At 34.4% G+C, this 21,319-nt stretch overlaps 1 protein-coding gene across 9 annotated transcripts in view; it reads left to right on the plus strand.

Annotated features, from left to right (window-relative positions):
- LOC128213170 (plexin domain-containing protein 2-like) overlaps positions 1 to 21,319 on the plus strand; it is an 88,144-nt gene that overhangs the window by 27,202 nt on the left and 39,623 nt on the right. For all 9 annotated transcript variants that reach the window (XM_052918756.1, XM_052919076.1, XM_052919161.1 and 6 more), the window contains exons 2-4: positions 789 to 934; positions 1,825 to 1,944; positions 12,606 to 12,675. In XM_052918756.1, coding sequence (XP_052774716.1) covers positions 789 to 934; positions 1,825 to 1,944; positions 12,606 to 12,675 — 336 coding nt within the window. The remainder of the gene's footprint in view (positions 1 to 788; positions 935 to 1,824; positions 1,945 to 12,605; positions 12,676 to 21,319) is intronic.

Raw genomic sequence — 21,319 nt, forward strand, 5'->3', positions numbered from 1 at the left:
GGGGGGCGGAACGTTTGCAAACATCTCTTGTTGATAATTGTTGTAATGAGTTTGATAAGAAGGTCTGAGCGAGTGATGTATGTGTTTCATGTAGTTAATGAAATACCTAAATATGATGTAATTTATTATATCTTTTAATTGAAATTCTGAACAACTGCATCTGATATCTGAATGAAGAAAATTTGACGATTTTTCATTTGCTGGCAATTTAAGTATGTTGTATTTGGAAGATCTCGATGGAAGCTTTAAAAATGATTTTTCTTTATGGCCTTACGGAAATAGGCTAATTTAAGTGATTGCAAAATGTGTTTATTGAATGAGAAAAAAAATAGAGCATGCAAATTTTAAAGGACATACTGAGGGCTTTAAGTAACATCTTCTATTTCTATATTAATTGAGTTAACAGCTGTTTTGCAAGCATTTGTTTCGTTTCAAATGAAACATTTTTGCATAAGATGTCATCACCCATTGGGTGAACCTTCCCTAGATGACCCCTTTTGAACCTTAAACACTCTTCATATTTTATGTCATCAAGCAAATTGGTCCTTTTTTAGGGCTAAAAATTACTAATAAATACCTGATAATGCATCAAATATAGAACTTTGTAGAAATCATATATTATAAGTAACAGGGTTATAGTCTAGGTGACTCAATAAAAATTGGGATGTAAGGGGCAAAGGAAACCATATTGGATGAAAGCAAAGCTCAACATTCAAATCCTTAATGTGTTTTTAGATACAGCCTTAGTATAAAATCCGTATCATTACAAGATGCTTCTGTATTTTCAGATATATCGTACAATATAGACTCAGTATCATTAAAAGATGCGTCTGTGATATCGTTGGAGGAAAGGCATCGGAGACAGTCTGGTGATGCTCCAGCACAAGGGGATACGACTACTGCACCCAATCTTCTGGACTACAATATTATGCATGTGAGTACCCTGCTTAAGCCAGAGTCACCCCACCTCCCCGACCTATGCATTAAAAGCAGAATGCAAGATTAGTCCTTGCATTCCTGTATAGTTTCTGATATGAAAAAAAATTTAGGCAAGGTATGTGCTCTGTCTGAAGGAAAATTTGGTAGCTACAGTCCTTGCTTTAGAGGTTGTGAGTTAAGGTCCTTTAGAAAGTGGTACAACTTCTAATCTCCTGTCAGTAAATTTCAGCAAAAAAATGGGACCAGTCGCATGACTTGACCTGTGATATTCAAGCCTCAGGTCCTGATACAATTTTTTTCTTGTGTTTATGCTGTATGAATTCAGTAGAACATGGGAGCGGATTCAATGAAGTGTGCTAGCGCTTCTTGGTCATTTACTCATTAAAATGCCCTACTGCATTAAGACAGCATCTATGTGAGAAATAATTGGATCAATACATAGACCTATATTTTAAATGATTATTCATTACAAAAAAAAATAGTAGTATTTTCTGCAATTGAGTATTTGTTCTGAAAGAAATGAAGCTTTATAAAATAATAGCTAATTTTTGTAACATCGTATATCATTGGTTAAATGACGTTGTGCTAATCCAATCAGAGTGCAATTTTGATACAAACAATAACATCATAACTCCTTGCGTGTTATACAATATAAACGTCAAATTATATCTATACAAAGACTAGGCAAATTTTATGTAAATATGTACTGATAGTCACACAATTTGTCCTGCGACTGGACTAACATCTACCACTTGTAACTTTTGCTTGCATTTCAATGGAGGACTGCTTTGGTCTAGTTTAATTATTTATCAGTGGGAACATACTTATTTCACATAATATTAAGCACAATATCAGTAGTGTGTAACCTTCTGTTATGGATTTTAGGATGACCATACCTACTACAGATCAACGATGCTTCTTCGTGAGATGGCGGACAGCTACTGGGTAGAATTGTTGGACCAAGTTGGCCACACCACACTTTCGGACAGTCATCGAACAGCAGTGGTGGGTATAGGAAGTGACTTGGCATTCATTAATTACAAACGGGGCTTATCAGCAAAATATCTGAAAGTCCATAAAACAAATGTTTAATTGGTGTGGCCTTACATTCTGTTTTATATTATAAATAATAATGTATTATAAGTACATACAAGCATGTAGTTCAGTTTTTTTTAAGTCGCCTGCAGCACGGCAGACACATAGCTATCAGTCTATCAGGGATCATGTTGTTGAAAGAGCTTTGTCATTGTCCCTGGTCTCACAGGTATTTATCAGTTTATCGGAAGGAATCATTTTGGCAGGATTTGTCATCATCTGCAGTGTCACACATATTTGTCTGTCTATCAAAGATCATGTTGTCAGGGCTTTGTCATCATCCGCAGTGTCACACATATTTATCAGTCTATCAGGAATCATGTTGTCAGGGCTTTGTCATCATCCGCAGTGTCACACATATTTATCAGTCTATCAAAGATCATGTTGTCAGGGCTTGTCATCATCTGCAGTGTCACACATATTTGTCCGTCTATCAGGAATCATGTTGTCAGGGCTTTGTCATCATCCGCAGTGTCACACATATTTATCAGTCTATCAAAGATCATGTTGTCAGGGCTTTGTCATCATCCGCAGTGTCACACATATTTGTCCGTCTATCAGGAATCATGTTGTCAGGGCTTTGTCATCATCCGCTGTGTCACACATATTTATCAGTCTATCAAAGATCATGTTGTCAGGGCTTGTCATCATCTGCAGTTGCACACATATTTATCAGTCTATCAAAGATCATGTTGTCAGGGCTTGTCATCATCTGCAATTGCACACATATTTATCAGTCTATCAAAGATCATGTTGTCAGGGCTTGTCATCATCTGCAGTCGCACACATATTTATCAGTCTATCAAAGATCATGTTGTCAGGGCTTGTCATCATCTGCAGTTGCACACATATTTATCAGTCTATCAAAGATCATGTTGTCAGGGCTTGTCATCATCTGCAGTGTCACACATATTTATCAGTCTATCAAAGATCATGTTGTCAGGGCTTGTCATCATCTGCAGTTGCACACATATTTATCAATCTATCAAAGATCATGTTGTCAGGGCTTGTCATCATCTGCAGTGTCACACATATTTATCAGTCTATCAAAGATCATGTTGTCAGGGCTTTGTCATCATCTGCAGTGTCACACATATTTATCAGTCTATCAAAGATCATGTTGTCAGGGCTTTGTCATCATCTGCAGTGTCACACATATTTATCAGTCTATCAAAGATCATGTTGTCAGGGCTTGTCATCATTCGCAGTGTCACGAATATTTATCAGTCTATCAAAGATCATGTTGTCAGGGCTTTGTCATCATTCGCAGTGTCACACATATTTATCAGTCTATCAAAGATCATGTTGTCAGGGCTTGTAATCATCTGCAGTCGCACACATATTTATCAGTCTATCAAAGATCATGTTGTCAGGGCTTGTCATCATCTGCAGTTGCACACATATTTATCAGTCTATCAGGAATCATGTTGTCAGGGCTTGTCATCATCTGCAGTCGCACACATATTTATCAGTCTATCAAAGATCATGTTGTCAGGGCTTGTCATCATCTGCAGTCGCACACATATTTATCAGGTTGTCAGGGATCAGGTTGTCAGGGCTTTGTCATCATCCGCAGTGTCACACATATTTATCAGTCTATCAAAGATCATGTTGTCAGGGCTTGTCATCATCCGCAGTGTCACACATATTTGTCCGTCTATCAGGAATCATGTTGTCAGGGCTTTGTCATCATCCGCAGTGTCACACATATTTATCAGTCTATCAAAGATCATGTTGTCAGGGCTTGTCATCATCTGCAGTGTCACACATATTTATCAGTCTATCAAAGATCATGTTGTCAGGGCTTGTCATCATCTGCAGTGTCACACATATTTATCAGTCTATCAAAGATCATGTTGTCAGGGCTTTGTCATCATCTGCAGTGTCACACATATTTATCAGTCTATCAAAGATCATGTTGTCAGGGCTTTGTCATCATCCGCAGTGTCACACATATTTATCAGTCTATCAAAGATCATGTTGTCAGGGCTTTGTCATCATCTGCAGTGTCACACATATTTATCAGTCTATCAAAGATCATGTTGTCAGGGCTTGTCATCATCTGCAGTGTCACGAATATTTATCAGTCTATCAAAGATCATGTTGTCAGGGCTTTGTCATCATTCGCAGTGTCACACATATTTATCAGTCTATCAAAGATCATGTTGTCAGGGCTTGTCATCATCTGCAGTCACACACATATTTATCAGTCTATCAAACATCATGTTGTCAGGGCTTGTCATCATCTGCAGTTGCACACATATTTATCAGTCTATCAGGAATCATGTTGTCAGGGCTTGTCATCATCTGCAGTCGCACACATATTTATCAGTCTATCAAAGATCATGTTGTCAGGGCTTGTCATCATCTGCAGTCGCACACATATTTATCAGGTTGTCAGGGATCAGGTTGTCAGGGCTTGTCATCATCTGCAGTCGCACACATATTTATCAGTCTATCAAAGATCATGTTGTCAGGGCTTGTCATCATCTGCAGTCGCACACATATTTATCAGGTTGTCAGGAATCATGTTGTCAGGGCTTGTCATCATCTGCAGTCGCACACATATTTATCAGGTTGTCAGGAATCACGTTGTCAGGGCTTGTCATCATCTGCAGTCGCACACATATTTATCAGTCTATCAAAGATCATTTTGTCAGGGCTTGTCATCATCTGCAGTGTCACACATATTTATCAGGTTGTCAGGGATCAGGTTGTCAGGGCTTGTCATCATCTGCAGTCGCACACATATTTATCAGTCTATCAAAGATCATGTTGTCAGGGCTTGTCATCATCTGCAGTCGCACACATATTTATCAGGTTGTCAGGAATCATGTTGTCAGGGCTTGTCATCATCTGCAGTTGCACACATATTTATCAGTCTATCAAAGATCATGTTGTCAGGGCTTGTCATCATCTGCAGTCGCACACATATTTATCAGTCTATCAAAGATCATGTTGTCAGGGCTTGTCATCATCTGCAGTGTCACACATATTTATCAGGTTGTCAGGGATCAGGTTGTCAGGGCTTGTCATCATCTGCAGTCGCACACATATTTATCAGTCTATCAAAGATCATGTTGTCAGGGCTTGTCATCATCTGCAGTCGCACACATATTTATCAGGTTGTCAGGGATCATGTTGTCAGGGCTTGTCATCATCTGCAGTGTCACACATATTTATCAGTCTATCAAAGATCATGTTGTCAGGGCTTGTCATCATCTGCAGTCGCACACATATTTATCAGTCTATCAAAGATATGTTGTCAGGGCTTGTCATCATCTGCAGTTGCACACATATTTATCAGTCTATCAGGAATCATGTTGTCAGGGCTTGTCATCATCTGCAGTCGCACACATATTTATCAGTCTATCAAAGATCATGTTGTCAGGGCTTGTCATCATCTGCAGTTGCACACATATTTATCAGTCTATCAAAGATCATGTTGTCAGGGCTTGTCATCATCTGCAGTCGCACACATATTTATCAGGTTGTCAGGGATCATGTTGTCAGGGCTTGTCATCATCTGCAGTTGCACACATATTTATCAGTCTATCAAAGATCATGTTGTCAGGGCTTGTCATCATCTGCAGTTGCACACATATTTATCAGTCTATCAAAGATCATGTTGTCAGGACTTGTCATCATCTGCAGTCGTACACATATTTATCAGGTTGTCAGGGATCATGTTGTCAGGGCTTGTCATCATCTGCAGTGTCACACATATTTATCAGTCTATCAAAGATCATGTTGTCAGGGCTTGTCATCATCTGCAGTGTCACACATATTTATCAGGTTGTCAGGGATCATGTTGTCAGGGCTTGTCATTGTCTGCTCATTTACTTGCGCATTTCTTATCCAATCTTTGCTGAATTTAGTGCCAATGTTCATAGGCATGAAATTTCAGCCAAGTTCAATCAACAGCCAGATCATAGTGTTACACGATGTACATAGTAATTCTATAAAGCTTCAAAGTTTAATTGCGCAAATAGTATATTATTTCTAAAGAAATATTTCATTATAAAAGTATATAACCGTTACCACAGCAACATTAAATTTACAAGAAGGATATTAAATGAAACAAAGATATTTATTATATGAGCCATAATATGGAGTCCGGGAATTTGCGTTACATCACAAACACTGTGGTGTCCTCTTTTTTAATATTTGCGTTTGTCAAATTTTTTGCTGTATTAGGATAGAACAATATCTAAAGCAATTATATTTGAAATGGCATAACACTTCTAGCTTTAAATACAAAAGAATGTGGATTTTAAGTTTTATTGTTAGTAACACTGGACACCATATTACAAAGCATTCTTATGAAGTCCAGTTGATTGTTTTCACTTATTTAGACCACTTACATCAATCAATAGCTTTATTTGAATTGCTTTAAATACAGAATCATGTATTTAGTTAAATATTTAGCAGTTTGTTACCTAGTTGAAGATTGATGTAACAAGACACAAAGTGAGATGTAACTGGACACAATTTGTGTAACAGGACACCAAACACTGCACAAATTGTGTAACAGGACACCAAAAACTGCACAAATTGTGTAACAGGACACCAAAATCCACACTGGTGTCTTTGTTATGCACAAACAAAGTTGGAGTAATCACAATGCATCTCATCTATTTTATTATAAATTGTTTTCCATTCAAAAGTATATATAGATTCACTTATGCAAACACATTATTTTTGCGTATACATCATCTATATCGCCGTAGACGGTTGTCATATGCAATGGACGTAATACGGGACACGACTTTCTTCAGTCAATACTAAATAAAAGGTTATTTCTGTTAAATTAAATAATTGTAAAGGGTTTCCATACATCACTGATCACTTTGCTAAATAAAAGGACGTATTATGATACATTCTTGGCGACCAGTGAATGCCGCGATTTGTTGCCGACGTAATTTTTTTTTGAAGTCTTTCCTCGTTCATATTTGAGGTTGCCATGCTCGTCTTGTACCGTAAAAAGGCAACGAAAATACCGAAAATTGGTGAAACAGTTATGGATGTCGTAAACAGAACTGATAATACCGCGTTTCCGAGGTGTTGCACTAAGTATTTGTTACTAATATAAAAATAATGCGACGTAACAAAAAAGACACAACTTTCGCACCCGATAGTTGACTTCCCTGTCATTATAATCCGACGTTTTCTAGAACCACCAGTTTACGACATTATCAAAGTTCACAATCGATCACGTTGTTATCATGCTGCGCGAAGATGCATCGATGTCAAGGTCATGAGTTATAATGCTTTTTTCTGTGACGTAACAAGGTGGACACATTTGGTTACGTCGCATTACATGGTTTTATTTTGGAAAATAATAGTATTACCGCTGCTGAAATAAAACTGAAATTAGTAAATACAAATAAAATGTCCACGTTTTTATTTCACACAAATAAGCCTACAAGGATTACATAAAAAGAAATCATATTTAGTTTGTATTTTGAACAACCCCTCCTGAAAATGTCCGCACAGGACACCTGAAAAATGGATGATAAATGTATGATTTAAATGAAGTAACAGTTGCTTGAAAGGTCAACATCATATCAATAAAGACAGTTATTTGTCTTGAAAATTTTCTTTAATTTTACAAATCTGTATATCACATGTATTTCTCCAGATACATAAGATTAAACTGAAATTTGTGTGATGTAACGCAAAATCCCGGACTCCATAATATGGCTCATATTGTATATGAAGAAAGGCAGAAAACCCTAGACAATAATTACATGTTATTTCATGATTAAAGCTTCAATTTTCTTTGCAAGCAAAGAACAATTATATCAAACTCAAGTTTCAGAGAAAGTTTCATTCGCTGAATAACAGATGAAGGGTAATGTTTTATTATCGGATCATATTACAAAAGATCGTGACAAAGGCATGTACTTATTTGGTACGAAGATCGTAATTTTATAAAATAAGTACAGATGCACCAATACTTCATTAGTTTGAAAAACAGAATTAAATTATTATATAGCCTTTAATATCACAAGGTTCGGTATCCAACTGTGTGTAACATTCCTCCACAAAGATATGATGATATCAAAAAGGCGTCTCTTAGTATGTGTCATGCAGGCTTTAAAGCAAGTTTAGCTGGGAATATTATTGATGTGATGGAATGACAAATAGTTAAAAAAAAATAAAGCTTCATTTTTCTTGTTTGAATCTGATTCCTCAGTTTAGTCTGTTTAAGAATTTTAGTCAGAAAAGCTTTACTGTATGATTATAAATTTCTTAAAACCATTAACCAGTCATTGATATATGACATTTGAATAAACAAGCTGGAATCATACACTATAATTGCTGGTCATCAAAAACATTACTGCCAAGCTCTGCAACTGCTATATAAAATCAATAATTTGAGTAATCCCAGAAAGCATTTTTTCCAGTTCAGTGCTTGCGCCTGATCATGAGGCTTGTGGTAATTTCAAGCACTGTATAATGTATAACAACATTACACCTTCAGCCACTCATTTCAGAATTTGTTTATCTGAAGTTGTTTTTTTACACAATATTTATGCGGATAAATAAGCCTTCCGGGTAACTGCAGAAGACATAAGTTTTTTTACCTGCTCAAAATTCGTTGTTAAAACAGCTATAGCTAGCTAGTTATATTTATACAGCTAGTGATTATGCAGAAAAGAAAACCTTCCGGGTGACTCTTAAATCATCTGTATTAACTTAACCTAATATTAAATTACCTTTTATGCATTATATATAAATACATGTTAACGCTTATATAAAGCTTCTTTAGATGAACGCATACCTTTTCAATTTTATTCATAATCTGATGAATGCAAAATCTTCAGAATACGTGATAATACAAAAACGATGCTTGTGATTGGGCAAATTTATGTTATGTCGCAGTTAAATATCATTAAATAATTTTTTTTGTGTAATGTTTATCAAACAAATTACTTAATTGATGTCACCGCTGTTCAAACAGCTAAATTTATGCAGCATTAGATTTTCTTGGAAGCGTTATTTTCAGCTTTATTTTTTGGTACAATTTTGTTTGTTTTGGCAAACAAAGGGCAGATTGTTCAAAACTCTTTTAAAATTAACGATGTGGCTAACGACGTTGTTGTTAACTTTTAAAGGTGTATCTGTTATAGGGACTAGCCACCAGATGATACAATTGCAAGAAAAAGAAGAAAATTGTCAAAAACTTGCCTAAAATTGATATCGTTGTGTATACAGTGCATTGAATCCTACGTTCTGATGTATCACATCTTTCACAGATTTTGCGTATTATCCCAATTCAATATTTACCCAATCGGCCAAATTAGTGTAAATTAAAATAATGAGTATTTAAGATTTATGGTTCATTGGAATATAAAATATTTGGTCAGTGCATGAGCGATCGTACAGTCCTTCATACTTTACTTACCGCTCCCTGACCAAATGTGTTCATACGCCGATGAACTGCAATACAAAAGCATTTTTTACCACCAATTTCATGTGTTCACATTGTATGAAACAAGATTGAAAGTGTGTTAATTCCATGAAGTGCGCAATAGCTTTCAGGAACATTTGCAAGCATACCTTAATACAGAATGAACAGCTGAAAATATGTTATTACTTAAAGCTACATTTAAGATTATTATTAATTACAATAAAAAATTGTGAAAATCTCAGCAGCTGAGTATATGTTTTTTTATAAAAGAATATCTGATAAGTGAAGCATTGTATATTATTGGTTAACTGACAAAGGATTATATCCAATCAGAGCACAGTATTGAAATTTAAAATAAACAATGACATCATAAACCCTTGTGGTTCATATACATGTAATACAAAAATGTTTCTGTCCCCCTTTCCCACCAGCAAATGATCAGTTACAGTTTATGAATTATTCATTAACAATTCATGAACACTTCACATCCACAATACATGAACATTTCTTGAAAATCACTGAAGTACTAATAACTATATACAATAGACTAGGTGATTGTTAACCTCTATACCTAGTTTAACCTAAAATTACTAAAAACATTCAAATTCGATTGCATATAAATTGTATGTAATACTTAAGATTGGTAACTGGGTCAACAATGATTATTATTTTTTAAATGCTATGTCAGCCAATAATTTAGATAATTAGATAAACCACAACATTTATCATTTGCAACAAAAATTTGTTTCATGTGGTTATCAAAAGATGTTTTCAAATAACATCATTGTAATGGGAGTTAATTCAGCTAAGTTTATTTAATGGTTTTGAGGCTTATATAAATGGATATTGTTTGGATTGGAATTATTTGCCCTTTCTCACATTTTTTAACTTGTCTGTTTTTCATGAAAAAAATGAGGTATTGTCAAAAGCATTGATGTCGTTGTCATTGTCATTGGTGTAGTTGGTTTGAAAAACTTTTAGTGTCAGCCTGAACTAAAAAACTGTTTCAGGTAGGCAAATGAAACTTGCTCCACACAGTCATGTTGCCATTATACTAAGACAATATATGCACAAATTTTTTTAATGGCATAAGCGTGCCCCAACATATAATACTATTGACCAATATAAGTTCAGATAATGGTTCATGGTAAAGTGTACTCTTACCTTTTTAGTCAAAGGGTACTCCCCTGACATTCAGCTTTAAAGGGTACACAGAAATCTTAAGGGGTATTTTCTCTGTATTGGCAATATAAAAGGGTATTTAATTTTTTTCGTAATTTTAACACTGATTTAGCAATATCATTTCAGATATTCTGACCAATGATTACATTGCATTTGCATTCCATGTCCAGACACATTTCAATCTATGGTCAGGCCCTTCACAGAGAACTATCTACCAGTGATAAATTTTTTGGACAACTTTTCACCAGCCTGATGTTAGTGTTTCCTTTCTGCTCTATCAACAACTAAACAAATAAGATGGCCAATTATGTCTCTCACTTTATTGGGAGAAGTTCTTCTTTATTTGTTCCGTGAGACATAATTTTGAATACTGCAACAGTCGGTCGCTGTTCTCTACACAAACATCCTATTGCTCCATAAACATGATGAGATACCATTTCGTTTTTAATGGGAAAGTTGTATTGATGAACCAAAACACAAGATTGCGCTTGATTCGAAAAACCTTTATTTGCATTTTTCATTATGCAAACACGTACATTATATGAGCTCTGATACCCTTATGTATATTTTAAGGTACACGCCATCATTCTACGTTGATAATAGAGCGAAACATTTTTCATTCTTGCCGAAAGATGTGTTAGGATTGAAGCTAGGACTGTTTGGTGGACGTGTAATTATTGAAGCTACATGTTCAGTTGACCATTTTATTGATTTGAACAGCATGGGATACATACATATGGAGCTATTCTGTTGGGGATCTTAATCACTGATAAGCTAAGTTGTGGATTTTTGACTCCACCTACCATCTTTATGATGGGCACTTGGGTCACAAGTGAAGTCAGTATTTTATATTTAGAACTGTTAACATGACTGATCATCAAATTTAGTTGATTTTAAAAAAGTTTACTGAATGGGGAAAACTGTTCTTATTTAGTGACAGCTAATGTTTTCTTAAAGACATGCGACTGGTGTATCTTATAGGACATTTACGGTATTGTCAAGCGTAGTCGGTATTTTATATTAAGAACTCTATACATGACTGCTCATATAATTTAGTGGATTTGAACAAATGTTTGCTGATTGGGAAAATTGATAATCATTCTTAATAAGTGGCAGCTGTAGTAGGGTTCTCAAAAAAACATGCACCAGGTGTGGCTAATAGGACATTAACGGTATTCTTGAAATATAGTTACATGAACCATATTTCCATTGATTTGTTGTTTTTTTCTGCTGCATTGCACCAATTTGAGACTTCGAAATCGAACTGTTTTCCCTCCCATAAGGCATCATGTTTCACAGATCTTGAAATAAATAACGCTAATAAATATAACAAAAATGTCTGCAACATTATTTAATGCGTTTTAGACATGGGAATGAAGTTTTTGTACAACACCCTAGCTAACTTATACTGAAAGCATATTGAAATAAATTGTAACGCTTATAAAATAAATTGTAACGCTTATAAATAAAAACATCTTCACCATTAAAGCTGCACTCTCACAGATATACCATTTTTACAACTTTTTTATTTTTTGTCGTGGAAAGAGCAATTTTATGCGTAAATATCTGCAAAACAATGATATAAGATTGCTGACAAAAAATCAGATGGTAGATTTTCATATTTCCGTTCGAAAATTAAAACTAACGGTTTAAGAAAAATGCATAAATCATCAATTTTGGACCTTAGATTTAAATATATGTGATTTAATTTTTTGTCAGCAGTCTTATATAACTGGTTTCCATGGATTAATTTTTCGCAAAAATAGGCTCGTTCCAAGACAAAAATAAATTATTAGTTGTCAAAACGTTCAATCTGTGAGAGTGCGGCTTTAATATAAAATATTGAGAAAGTTTTACGTTCATCAGATGAAGGAAATCACTATCAAAAGCATATTAAAATCTTTTCCACTTAAAGAATAAAAACGTCTCTGACAAAAAATTTAAATGTTGGAAATATTTCATTTCATTTCAGACTGCGAAGCTGCCTTTCCAGTTCCCGTTTTATGGACACACAGTGACAAATATTACCATAGCAACCGGAGGTAAGCTCTTAGAAAAGATGATTGTAGTTATATTAAAAAATTTAAAGCTGCACTCTTGCAGATTGACATTTTGTCTTTGGTAAGATGGTCTGTATGCTTTGTTTTTAAAGAAGAGAAAAATGTGCTCATGCACTTTTACCAAAAATTAAAAATAAGAAACTTAACATTGTTGATGAATCATTTCCCGTTAATGAAAGGCAATCATTATTAGTCCTTGAGGCTTATTCATTAAGAATTTCAACTTTCACAGGTGTTTAAAGGTCTGCCCACTGCCACTCATCCGATACATATCTTAATCATTAAGATTTTAATTCATGTCATCTATTACATCGGTAATAAGCTATGTTCTTTAAATAACAAACTGAAATCTGGATAAATCAACTATGTCGGCCTCAAACATTTGTATGATGAGTGATGAGTGAAAAACAGCATATCTTTGAGACTGGCCTAATTTCTTGTATCATTTTACTTGGATATATTTGTCTTTACAATTTAAAAAAAAATCATAAAAACACAAAATTGTTAAAACCATTTTAATGTACTCATTACCTTGTAGAAAAAGGAATAATTATGCATATTGTGTGCATAATAAATTATCAATTTAAATACTGTAGATCATTTCAAATTTGTGCGGTCCATTTTTCGCAATGTGTGGATTTTTTGCCAATTTTGCGAGGTATAGTTTAAAGAAAGTTTTAAAGTTTGTTTATTTTACAAATGTGAAGAAAATTATATAAAATATAAATATATATAAATATAATAATATAAATATCCTGGAGTGCCAGGAGAAAACCCATTTGTCAAATTGATGCTTGACCTGATGCACAAACCAAACTCATGTACGCCAAGGCCTGTAATCCAAACCCGGGACCCAAGTGCGTTATATAACCCCTGCGCTAACCACCAGTTAACCTTGCAACATTTGAAATTTGCAACACCATCAATTTATTACTGGAAATTTGATGCAATTTTGTTAGGTTTTGAATTCAGGTCATGATCAATAGGTTTCGTGAAGAAATGTACACTGAAGTGCGGCTTGTGTACTTTAACATATCTACAGTCATTGGTTCATGATGTTCAAAAAGACAAAAAAAACCGAAATGCTGCGTAAACAATAAAAACAGTTTGATAAATGATATTTAATTACAGCAATTCGTGAACTAAGCCCTAGACAGATTAACACAATAAAGATATAGTAGGCGTTATTATGAAATAACAGTCTTTCACCTTGAATTAAGAGTGACAAATTAGTGATAAAGGCATATTTCATACAATTATTATGATTTTGAAGAACAAAAAGCCTGATTTAAGAGTTATTGATTGAATAAGAATTTTAAGAATGTTAAGTATGGCGCTTTAATTCTCTTTGTTTTAAAATTGCTGTGCATGATCAATTTTATTGGTTTGGTTTATGATAAATTCTGCGAATCGGCATCAAGTATGATTAAATTTGATCAATGAAGTACCGTAAATGACTGGTTATAAAACGAATGTGGGAAAAATCTGTGAAAAACTCGAGGAAAATACTTTTAATCTATGTTTTGGGTTAATTAGGATGCATTGAAAAAAATGGTAATGTTGTTTGCCACCAATGGCCTCCATGTTTGTTGACAGTGATGAAATTATTTTTTGTTCGTGAAAATGGCGATGGTTAATTTAAACCATGCAATACTACATACAAAGCAAAATGTTCTTTCTGATGGTGTTTTGTAAACGATAACCTAATTGCATTCCCATTTTGACAAATTCAATGTTGCACATTTTTTACAATGTATATTTAGGAAAGGACGGTTTTCTGACCTGGGGCTGTTTTTTATTCGGTTGTTTTTACAAAAATAAATATAAATATTTTTCAATTTCAAACAGTAATTAGATTCATCAAAATTTCGTCATCCAATGAGAACTCAACTAGAAGGAAAGTTAAAATGAAATGAAGAGTTTCAGTCGTGCCACTTGGGTCTGCATGAACTTAGACTTCGATTCTGTTTTTTATCCTCACTTCAGGCCTCTGCGCCCTGGGTCTCAACCTCTGAGCCTCAGTGTGCCAAGTTTCAATCTCAGTCTCTGGTCCCTGGTATGATGATTATGAACAACTCTGAGTCTAGACTAATTGACCCAGATCACCAATCACTATTATTCTATTTCAAAGGATCATTTTTATACCAAATAAATTGTTTTTTTTTTTTCAAATAGTCATGAAAATCAGCAAATTTCATTCTTAATACTAAACTTATAGGAAAGTTACAATGAAATGAAGATTTTCAGTTTTGCCACTTGAGTCTCAACTCAGACTTGAGACTGGTTGTATTCATGTGCCCCGAGCTTCACAATGAAACAATGTTTAACTTGCTGTTCAGCAGCTTTCAATTGTCCATTTTACATTCATTTTATGAAGTAAATGGTTCTTGTTTATCAATTGAAACGCGGTGACATGAAACGTGAGACACGATTTCCTTGTAAACAAATAGCTTTAAATTTGGTATAAGATAATGTGCTGTTGAAATGCCACTATATATATATATATGTTTTTGAAAAAAATCTAAATTTATGATACTATTCACTAACTAGCTATAAATTTCAGTGTCAAAGTAGCTAAAAATTGACACAAATATAAACAGGTATTTTTTTGTTTTTAAGTGCTTTGTTAATTTAAATTTTTCACGGATATGTTGTTGTTTTTTAAGAAAAAAATGAGCTATAAGTATCAAGCTCTTGATGTTGTTGTTACCTGAGTTGTTGCAGCTGTGTGGTCAGTGTGCTAAAACTGCCATAACTCAAATAATTATCAAATGAAACTTGGTACACTTGTTGCCCGATACAATACACACATGAATAACAAGACCTATAACTCTGTCTTTAATAATTATTGAGTTATTGTTCCTCTTTTGACTGAGAAAATAACAGAAGAGCTTTTGCATTTGCTGTGTGGCGCTCTTGTGTATATTTGGAAGTCAATAATGCCATTGTTTCAGAAACTGCGCTTATAATCTAATTTGGTATACAAATTGTGTTATAAGATATTTCTTGGGAGTTGAAGTGTCAATTCAGTTTTTTTGTTTTGAAAATAAAATAAAAATTAAATAAAATGAAAACTGCATGGCTGCAGGAGTCATACACAATTCCTGAAGATAATTGAAATTATGGCCATAAAAGTTGCAAGCAGGCATTGCAGTTATATTAATGCTATTCAAGGTTGAAAAAAGTGTGATCAGAACTTTTTTAAGTGTCATCACATAGTATTAAATGACAAGAAAATAGCATCTAATTAGAAGTGGAAGCAAATTTACCACACAATCTGCAATAAAACGGATATAAAATGGTGAACTTCTGTCCTCGTCAGTCTCAAGAATGTCCGTAAACGAAAAGACGTATTTCAAGATGTATCCATTTTCAGGTTTTATTGTTGTGTAAACTGTATTCTGCACATCTTGAGCCTATTGGGAGTGCTTTGAGTGTCTTGGTTAATTGGCAGACAAACTTATTTGTTACATATGAGCCACATCACACGATTTTGGGCCTTCCATGATCAGACGTTAATATTACAGATGAAATAATCATACCAAATTAATGAATTGAAAAATGCAGTTTTAATTTCTTTCAAACTTTTTACTTGAATAGAATTGTGACAGTGGCATAATTTTCTTGACAATTCATGACATTTACTTGTGTTACTATAGCAACCATGGCTTTCGCCCGGACATATTTCAACTGCATGTACATATAAGTGTCTGTTGAAATAAAATGCTGAAAGAAATCCTTAAACTTATCTTTTTCTTTCTACCATAAAGAGTCCACCCAAGGATAAAAATAAGATTATAAGCTAATTAAAAAGACTGAGATATTAATTATGTCTGTCCAGGAGTTTTATTTATGTACTTTTGTAATGAATGCATGGTTGTGACATCATATTTTGTATCCAAAATGGGCAATGCATGGTCTTACATGTAAACATATATCTTAAGCAATTTTAGAGATATCCTCATGAACTTTTCTGTATTGCTTTCTGTAATGTGATATAATTGAAAAACCCAATAAAACAATTCAAGCTTTAAGGCCATAAATTGTTGTCTGGTTAGCTCACATGCTTCTCACCGTGGAAACCCATGTTCAATTTGAATCCCGGACTGGGCACAAATATATGAGTTTGGTTAGTGATCACTTATGTAGCTGGACAAGTGGGTTTTCTCAGGTACTTCAGTTTCCCCCACAGCGCAATTGTAACCACAATCTTGCGTAACATCGTGCCAACAAGAATGTCTAAGTATAAGTATAATTTATCATCAATATCTTCACATTTGTTGAGAAATACATAATGATTAAACCAAGGCCATATATCTTGCGATGTGACTCTGATATTATGAAGTCACATTCGCTAGAGACCCTCTTGTTTTGCTGAACGCGTGATCTGGAAAAGATCATCCTGCAAGACACTGAGAAACATGTTTTATTATATATGCAAAACTTTAAGTGGATGCTTCCTAAAACTGTCAATTTCAATTTTCAATGTATGCAGATATTTATTGGAGTGTTTACAAGAAGGTTATTAGGAAAATAATGTAACTTAAAGCCAACCTTTCTGCGTAAATAGGAAAAAGACATATTTGACGCTTTCTTTAAATGTTTCATGGAACATTTATACTGCCCCTGCATGTGTTCCAGAGTGATTTTAACGTTTCTTCTCACCATCCCTAACAGATACTGCCCACTATTTCATGCATTATAGGACATCCATACTGGGGACTCATGTTGTCCATACCCTTACGGAATATGAAAAGTGCTGACCAATTGGTTGTCCATCATTAAACCTGGCTCAACGATCTCCAGCCATGGTTTAAACCATTGCTGCATGGAGTTCATGCCTTCAGGTCTAACCATGGGCTATCATTGTAAATCAACCATGGTCAACCATGGTCAGTCATGGTAAACAATGAAAATCAAGGCTGATCATGGTTAACCTATGCATGGCTGCATGGAGATCGTTGAGCTTCAAGTCTTACCATGGGCTATCATTGTAAATCACCCATGATCAACCATTTGGTCAACCATGGTCAGTCATGATAAACAATGAAAATCAAGGCTGATCATGATTAACCTATGCATGGCTGCATGGAGTTCATTTAGCTTCAAGTCTTACCATGGGCTATCATTGTAAATCAACCATGGTCAACCATGTGGTCAACCATGGTCAGTCATGATAAACAATGAAAATCAAGGCTGATCATGGTTAACCTATGCATGGCTGCATGGAGTTCATTGAGCTTCAAGTCTTACCGTGGGCTATCATTGTAAACCACCCATGATCAACCATGGTCAACCATGTGGTCAACCATGGTCAGTCATGATAAACAATGAAAATCACGGCTGACCATGGTTAACCTGTGCATGGCTGCATGGAGATCGTTGAGCTTCAAGTCTTACCATGGGCTATCATTGTAAATCACCCATGATCAACCATGGTCAACCATGTGGTCAACCATGGTCAGTCATGATAAACAATGAAAATCACGGCTGACCATGGTTAACCTGTGCATGGCTGCATGGAGTTCATTGAGCTTCAGGTCTTACCATGGGCTATCATTGTAAATCAACCATATGGTCAACCATGGTCAGTCATGGTAAACAATGAAAATCAAGGCTGATCATGGTTAACCTGTGCAATTGGCTGCATGGAGATCGTTGAGCTTCAAGTCTTACCATGGGCTGTCATTGTAAATCACCCATGATCAACCATGGTCAACCATGGTCAGTCATGATAAACAATGAAAATCACGGCTGACCATGATTAACCTGTGCATGGCTGCATGGAGTTCATTGAGCTTCAAGTCTGTAACCATGGTCAGTCATGGTAAACAATGAAAATCAAGACTGAGACCATGGTTGACCTTAATTGTTGACTATTAATAATGTAGCCATGGTTGACAATGGTTGAACCCTGTTTGTGGTCTTAATTGACTCTGGTCAAACAATCTTTTTAAATGCAGCTGACTTTGCAGCCATAACAATGTGAGTTGTATGTACCGCTCGTTGGCATGGCAATTCAGTTGTCTCATTTACTAGTTAGCCCTTAAATTTGTTCTCTAAGAATTCCTGCTCAATACAAGCATTGTAATTCGATCAGACAAGCAAAAAGTAAGGAACAACTTGTAAGTGAATTCCTTATTCCAAGGATAAGTCTCAGACAGTCATGCAAAACAAGTTATAGTGCAAGCAATCATCTTAAATGGGAAATGTTTATATAAAGGAATCCAACCCACAAATAATCTAACTTTCTCATAGCCCTATAACCTTAAAGGAGCTAGACACCAGATGATACAATTGCAAGATTAAAAAGAAATTTGTCAAAAACTTACATAAAATTGACATCGTTGTGTACAATTCATTTGAATATTACTTCCTTACTTAAAATCCAAGTATTTAGTTTAAAAATAGCGCCGGTATATTTATCTGTACTTATAAATAGATATGATTTAAACTGGGAAACCGCTATGCGCTATTTTTAACGGGGAAACACAGATGAGACAGCAACATGATTGTTGTGTTTATTAGTATTTTAACCATGTAAAGTGAGGTATCATTGGCATCTTACTCGCCTTGACAATTTGTAGGCTTGTTTTGAGGAAGTACTGTATTTGCCAGTTTTGGGACACTGGTGTCTTAACCCTTTCCCTCATGTCAAATCAGCCATATTAGGCCTGCCACTGCATGGCTTATCAGTCCATTGATAACCAGTAGCCAATAGATAATAAGCCCCTATAAGTACCCCTACTGCATAGGAGGTTATTGGAGAATATTGAAAAATTGCCCCCTATGCATTTCTATCTTATTTTTCTAGTATTTCTTTTGGTTTAATCAATTATAGTTCAATATAAAGTTTGTAGGTAAATGAATTTCCAATCCAGTGGTATAATTTTTATTCTGTTGTCTAAATTATTTGGTTGAATATTTATAGAGAAACACAACTCCTGTGAAAAATTGAAGATGTTTCAATTGATTTCATATTATACTATATTTCCATTGACACCTGTGCATAACAACTATAATATTTTGTAGTATTTCTTTTGATTAAAATAATGTTAGAAATTCAAATAATGAATATAGTATTTGTAGTGTATTAAATTTCGAATCTAGTGATCATAGTTTAATCTAAAAAGGTTTTGACAATAAACAAATATTCAAATCACAGAAATCATGCATGTTAAAAAATAAACACAATTTAATTGGGCAAACTACAAATGTTATTTCAGATTCATTGTTCTCATAAATAAAATTTGCATGTCCGTTGTTTTGAAATGAATAGAATAAAATAATTGTAAATATCAAAATAAAAGGCTGGGTCTATTACTGGCACAGTTTTAAAAACTTTGGGAACGTACTAGATATTGCCCTCAACAAGCCGAACAACTCGAATTTTTAATAGTCAGAATCGCTATTTAAATTAAATTTAGTGATTCCGTAATAATATTATAATTAAAATCTGTCAACACAAGGCAATAAATCACGGTCCGAAATGCATGGATAATTACGACAACATTCTTGTGTATTTATCGAGATCGAGAGAACACGTGTTTTAACAGCTGTCAAACTGGGTCATATCACATATAATTTTATTATTATCCGTGTATTCACAACAAAATACTAACTTTGATTAACAGACGTAAGGGGACATTTTTATTACCGGATTAACATTCCATTTTTGGAAACAGAAGTGACAAATGACATGTGTTTATTCAAGCCAGACTCTTGTTTACTACATCGTAAATCAGCCATTTTGACACATTTCTAAACCATGATAGGTGACGTCATTAGCGCGTGATCAATAGGATATATTTATATGATATTAATTATTGGTAGTTTTAAATAGCTAGTGACGTGTATGGGGATTTTCCATTAAAAAAAGAGACAAGCACGTGTCAAGCATGCGCTGTGAACTTTTAAGGCGTGTTTGACCTCTGTCTCTTTTAGTCGCAATTTTCCGAAAATCTTGAATAGTAACATCATCTTTTTTCATTATTAATATAATTATCAATGTTTATATTACACATAAATGCATTTGTTGCGAAAAAATAAGCAACAGATATGTTAATAAATGACTGTAAATAAGCATGGCACATTTTGGAACAATCATGCGGGAATCGATAGAGGGACATTTTGGAACAATCATGCGGTAATCGATAAAGGGACAATTTGGAACAATCATGCGGGAATAGATAAAGGGGCAATTTGGCACAATCATGCGGGAAAGGGTTAAGCCCCTTTAATGCTGAATGTTGGTGTGTGGGGAACCTTTTGAATTTTGGTATCATTTGAAACATATTTGCTTGCTGATTTCTACTACCTGAAGTAAATGACCATAAGAATATTGTACATACAGTTATTTCAATTAAATTTGTAAATTTTCTTTCATTTCAGCTGAAATTAGACTTAAAATCCCTTATCTTGTTATCTTTGAAGCCGAAAAAATTTGCTTGATATATTTTCTTTATTATCAATTGTTTTTTGCATTTTCTTTTCGTCACAATTGAACAGTTTCAAATGGGACCAAATATATGAGGTCACCAGGCATATGAAATTCACATAATTTTGTATAATGGATCACTTTAACTTAAAATAATTGAAACCTTAAAGTAACAATCACAACACAACA

The sequence above is a fragment of the Mya arenaria genome, chromosome 1 (assembly GCF_026914265.1).
Source record: "Mya arenaria isolate MELC-2E11 chromosome 1, ASM2691426v1".
NCBI lineage: Eukaryota > Metazoa > Mollusca > Bivalvia > Myida > Myidae > Mya > Mya arenaria.